At 44.5% G+C, this 5,966-nt stretch overlaps 1 protein-coding gene across 1 annotated transcript; it reads left to right on the forward strand.

The window, feature by feature from the left end:
* The first annotated feature begins 262 nt into the window (after window positions 1–262).
* LOC101114294 (phosphoglycerate mutase 1-like) lies at window positions 263–2,022 on the forward strand. Its single transcript, XM_042230444.2, has one exon. It carries the CDS (start codon window positions 315–317, stop codon window positions 1,077–1,079), a length of 765 nt encoding a protein of 254 aa, XP_042086378.1. The 5' UTR covers window positions 263–314; the 3' UTR covers window positions 1,080–2,022.
* The last annotated feature ends 3,944 nt before the right edge of the window (window positions 2,023–5,966 follow it).

A 5,966-nucleotide genomic window follows, 5' to 3' on the forward strand; every position in this document is an offset into this window, starting at 1 on the left:
CTGTTTTTTGCAACTTTACCAATATAAAGTTGACAACTGGAAAAAAGAAACCATTCTGCCAATTAACTTAGTTAAAAATACTGTCTCCCAATACTAATTTATGTTTCTTTGACTGTTGTAGTTGCGCATACTTCCATGTGCTTATTGCTCTCTCACGCTCCTTCCTTTGTGAAGCGTTCTTCCTTGTCTTTCGCTCACTTTATTCCATTTATTTATGTCTTCTTGACTTGTGAGTGTTCTCTCTATTTAAAATTAAGGATAGGACTCCGGAATCTCGGTGATCCCCAGTCTGCACCGCATCCCGAACCACAGCCATGGCCTCCTGCAAGCTGGTGCTGATCCGGCACGGCGAGAGCACATGGAACCTGGAGAACCGTTTCAGCGGCTGGTACGACGCGGACCTGAGCCCAGCAGGGCACGAGGAGGCGAAGCGAGGCGGGCAGGCGCTGAGAGATGCTGGCTATGCGTTTGACATCTGCTTCACCTCAGTGCAGAAGAGAGCAATCCAGACCCTCTGGACAGTGCTGGATGCCATTGACCAAATGTGGCTGCCAGTGGTGAGGACTTGGCGCCTTAATGAGCGACACTATGGGGGTCTGACTGGCCTCAATAAGGCAGAAACTGCGGCCAAGCATGGTGAGGCCCAGGTAAAGGTCTGGAGGCGCTCCTATGATGTCCCACCACCTCCCATGGAGCCTGACCATCCCTTCTACAGCAACATCAGTAAGGATCGCAGGTACGCAGACCTCACTGAAGACCAGCTGCCCTCCTGTGAGAGTCTGAAGGACATAATTGCCAGAGCTCTGCCCTTTTGGAATGAAGAAATTGTCCCCCAGATCAAGGAGGGGAAATGGGTACTAATTGCGGCCCATGGCAACAGCCTTCAGGGCATCGTCAAGCATCTGGAGGGTCTCTCTGAAGAGGCTATCATGGAGCTGAACCTGCCGACTGGCATTCCCATGGTCTATGAATTGGACAAGAACTTGAAGCCCATCAAGCCCATGCAGTTCCTGGGGGATGAGGAGACCGTGCGTAAAGCCATGGAGGCTGTGGCTGCCCAGGGCAAGGCCAAGAAGTGAGGGCAAGTAGCAGATTGCTTTCCCAAGGATTACCCTCCTCCCCTGCCCTGGCCCACCCTATTCCTCTGCACCTCTCCCTGGCACATGTCCCACTGATGACATCTGTAGGCATCATAAGTTGTAGCTGCAGGTAGGGACCAGCGGCTCCCAATTCCACATTAGCCATTTTCTCTCTTGCGCCCACTCCCTTCATACAGTCTAGTCAGAATGGCACGTCTGGGGCATGGTCCTCGGTCCAAGCTGAGGGAAGACTTATCCAGAAGTGTTGAGAGGTTATCACTGGGGGTTTGATAATGGTTTATTACTAAGGAGCTGCTTGAGTAGGGGTCAGGGAGAAAACCATGCTGAGGTGTGACTAATGAGAAGTAAGAGCCTGTTCGCGTCCCCAGAGGCCAGCTGGGCACTGTTGTTAGGTGACTCGGGGCTCTAGTCATTCCAGTGGAAGATGAATGTAACCTGCATGGTGACTCAAATATTCCTCCCTGACTCTAAAAGGCTGGATCAATCCTCAATGTTTTTGTGTTGCATTTACTTAAAAAAAAAAAAAAATTATGTATAAATACAAAAAAAAAAAAAAAAAACCCTTCTGGGGTTTTTAGTGGCGGTTGAAATACTCCCACATGTGGTCATCAGCAAATAAGTCATTCCTTACACCAGCATGGGATAAGCTCCTTGACTTCTAAGGTGTAGGAGTTCATCCTGTTGAGTGTTTTAGAATCCCTCCCCGGCCTTACTGTTTTGTGGCAGCGGAATGCCTCTTGATCATGTCCAAGTGTGTCTCTCACTGTGCCTGACTTCTGAACCATGTTCTAGTTGCTTGGCCTAGCACTTGGGCCCAGTACTCATTTGAGCATAACTGTACTAAAAATATCTTTTTTCCAGATCAGTATAAAATAAAGGAGTGATGTGCAATAAAAAATAAAAATAAAATAAAATAAAATTAAGAATATTAAATTTCTGATTCTTATATACTTTAAGATTACCTTCTTTTCATTTATTACTTGCCTCCTAATCTTATATATATGTTGATACACATTAATACATATTAATATGGTCTATACAAATTTATATGGTCTATACAATATTTGTGTAGTAATATTTTCCCCTGATAGTTTATTCTTTCAGTGTCAGAACTAGAAAGTAGTTCACCTACTTAGGATTCATATACTTATATACTTTCATTTTTAAGTGGCACATTGGAAAAAAATTATTAAATACCATAGTATTTGGGAATCAAATACCTAGATGACATAAAACGGAGACACAAAGCAATAGATACATATATATATATATATACACACACACACATACATATGAAAGACAAAATCCATTACTAAACTCTTTTCCAATTGTTTAGGCAGACCAAAAGTTACCAATCATAAAAAATTCTTTCTATGGGAAAACAAAGCAGGAGTTTTATCTCAGATTAAATTTATTTTTAAAAATTTCCCTCCTGGTTACATTCACCTGTATTATTTTAAGCCTTTAAAAATTACTAGGGCTAAAGTAAGACAAGAAAATATTGCGTAACTCAGGTGGCAAAGACTTTTATCTATTCCTCTAATACCTATAGATAAAACTTATCGGAGGCAATGACGAGAAAACTCACTCTATCACCCATCCTTCATGTAGTAAAAATAATTCTCATTTGAATGTGAAATGTTGTCATCTAGTGGACTGCAGACTTCATCATCGACTGGCTTCTGTTCGGAAATGTCCCTGGAGAGTCGAACTGTCAGCCACAGAAGTCTGCAGCCCGTAATTCACATGATTATTCTTATCTCTCTTTTTTCTTTTTTTTTGGTTTTGTGCTAGAGAGAGAAGTAAAATGCATTGGAAGTCAGAGGAACTGTTCAGTAACAAGATACAGGAGAGACAGTGCGGAGAGGGGCAAGAGAGGAAAAGAGGAGGTTGAAACCCACTGTCAACGGTATGTTGCAAACTAGCTCTTGCGAGGCGTTCTGCTTTGGAAATAGAGATTATAACCCCAGTTTATAGATGAGGAAGCAGAAGCTCAGAGAGGCCTAGCGACTTACTGTGGTCACACAGCCAATGAGTGAAGAAGCTAGGATGCTGGAAATAACAGGAATAAGTGAAAATATCAAGAAGGGTCAAATGTAGCCTCAGGTGGGTGATGAGGTACAACTTTTAAATTGACAGATGGCCTGTGGATCTCACATCAGTCATCATGGGGAGCGTCCAGCCCAGCCAAGTTTAGAACTGAGCTCTGAATGCTTTCAGTTCAAGCATAAAAATACGCATCTTAGTAAGAGTGCCTTCAGTTGGTATGGTCACATTCTCCTTACAAAGGTGTTTTCACTAGGTGGGTAACCAGGACTTTTGCTCAGAGTCAGAAGTGCTAGCTAATTGATTTTATGTAAGAATTCCTACAGACGTGTTGCAGTTCCATGCCCTGGTTATCGCATGAGACCCAGGCCCCTATTGAAAACTGAGAGATGTGGCTTCTCAATAATGTGTGCTTTTCAGGAAGGCTGTGCATCCTTCCTGATGTCATAAAGCTGCAGGAAGATGCTTCCTGCAGCCTCAGCTTATTTCTATTTGAAGTGTATGCTTTGCTTTTCTCCCAAATAAAAGCATTTCCAGGTGGATCAAGCATATCTCTTTTGTTATAGACTTCCTCTTGGCAGGACTGGTAGGGTTGATTTATAAATTACCCGCAAGTGTGCCAAACAGATCAAGGTTCACAGATAGGAACCCATGAGCTACACCTTCTGGAAGATCATATGCGCCCTTAATTCACAGCTAATCGCTTCTGCAAACACAGTTAGTTCCGGCCACTGGGGCCACTGGGGCCACTGGAGCCGCTTACTGGATCAAAGCAGCATTAGCCGTCCTCTTCTTGGAAAAGGGGAAACAAGGTCCTTAGTTTTGCAGATGCTTACCAAGGGGAAAATGGAAGGAGGGATAAATTGGAAAATGGATTGACTTGTATATACATACTACTCTATGTAACATAGGGCGTCCCTGGTGGCTCAGAGAGTAAGGAATCTGCCTGCAAGGCAGGAGACCCAGGTTCGATCTCTGGCTTGGGAAGATCCCCTGGAGGAGGGCATGGCAACCCACTCCAGTATTCTTGCCTGGAGAATTCCATGGACAGAGGACCCTGGCGGGCTACAGTCCATGGGGTCGCAAAGAGTTGGACACGACTGAGCGACTAGCACTTTTTCATATATAAAACAGATAACTAATAAAGACCTGTTGTATAGCACAGGGAACTCTATTCAATACTCCATAATGACCTCCATGGGATTCTCCAGGCAAGAGTACTGGAGTGGGGTGCCATTGCCTTTTCCTATACGGGAAAAGAATCTAAAAATGAGTGGATGTATGCATATGCATAACTGATTCACTTTGCTGTACACCTAAAACTAACACAACCTTGTAAATCAACTATTTGCCAACACAATTAAAAAACAAAACAAAACAAAACTCAGAAAGATGAAGATGAGTAGATGAGATGGAACTCAGCCACTGCTGACCCCAAGTCTGAATTTCAGAGGATACTGCTCTGATATTTTCCCCTCACCATTATATATCCCTTGACAGCACTAGGCCAGGGAACTATATTCAATGTCCTGGGATAAGCCATAATGGAAAGGAACATTTTAAAAAGTGTGTGTGTGTGTGTGTGTGTGTGTGTGTGTGTGTACATAACTGAGTCAATTTGCTGTACATTAGAAACTAGCGACAACACTGTAAATCAGCTATACTTCACTTTAAGAAAGGATCAGTCTGATATCTGGCTCTTGTTTTATATATTTTGAAATATAGAGGTACGGATACATTCTTTCAGAGTCTTTTATCTGCAAGGAGAATCCATTTCAGTAAGTGTCTGTAAACAGGGGCAGTTGTAGACCAGAATCTGTTAATGGGCAAAGCTGGACTTTTCCATCCAGTCTATTTGAACTGATAAATCTCCCCTGAGCAGAAACCAGAGCCACAAAGCGTCACAACAGGGAGTAAGACATTGTAGGCTCTTTGTGACTCAGAAGTGATGGTGTCTCAGCCCACGGCAGCAGCGGCTCTGCTAGCTTTGCAGGTCGGTGAGATTTTCATGAATAGTATGGGGCCCCAGGATGTGTTTTACAAGCTCTTTGGTGGGGCCTGCCTTCCTGTTATCTGCCTCGGTAGCCTCTCCCAGAACATAAGATTCCAACCACAAGTGGACGTCTCGTCCGTTACAGTGGGGGAAGGAGAGAGGAGGATGAATTGAGAGAGTAGCATTGTCATACTTACACTGCCCTGTGCAGAAAAGATGGCCAGTGGGGAGCTGCCGTGCGGCACGGGAACTCGGCTCGGGGCTGTGTGATGACCTAGAGGGGTGGGCTGGCTGGGGGCAGGGATGAAGGCTCTGGAAGTCGCGGGGGATGCGTCTATACTTGTAGCTGATTCACTTCATTGTACAGCAGGGACTGATGCAACACTGTAAAGCAATTATCTTCCGATTAAAAACTAAAGTAACAAACACAAAACCAGACAGGACCAGAATATTTTAATTAGGTTGAAAATAAAGAGCATAGCAGCTCTGGAAGGTACATTTCCCTAGCCCCTTTCCTCGAAGGCTTTGATGTAGCACATTGACGGGAAAACTCAGCCTCACCACCCAAGAAAAGGGGGGATGTGAACTCAACTGTTTGGTGGTCAACTCCACCCCTCAAATAAGTGAAACCGCAAAGCTGTCTTCACCAGAAGCCCAGGCACTGACAGAGAACTGCACGACCAGAGGTTCGTGGCCATCCCCTCGGGGCGTGAGTTAAACCAAGAAATCTGTCCGTCAGGAGGCAAGTGGGGACCCGCTCCAGGGACAGCTCAGGAATGGTGGCGAAGCATTTCTGTCTCCCTCTCAACCCTGTAAAACTAAGTGAA

This window comes from Ovis aries, chromosome 13 (assembly GCF_016772045.2).
Source record: "Ovis aries strain OAR_USU_Benz2616 breed Rambouillet chromosome 13, ARS-UI_Ramb_v3.0, whole genome shotgun sequence".
NCBI classification, from domain to species: Eukaryota; Metazoa; Chordata; class Mammalia; order Artiodactyla; family Bovidae; genus Ovis; species Ovis aries.

Coding starts and splice junctions, on each gene's coding strand:
- LOC101114294 (XM_042230444.2), top strand. CDS start 315: ATGGCCTCCTGCAAGCTGGTGCTGATCCGGCACGGCGAGAGCACATGG.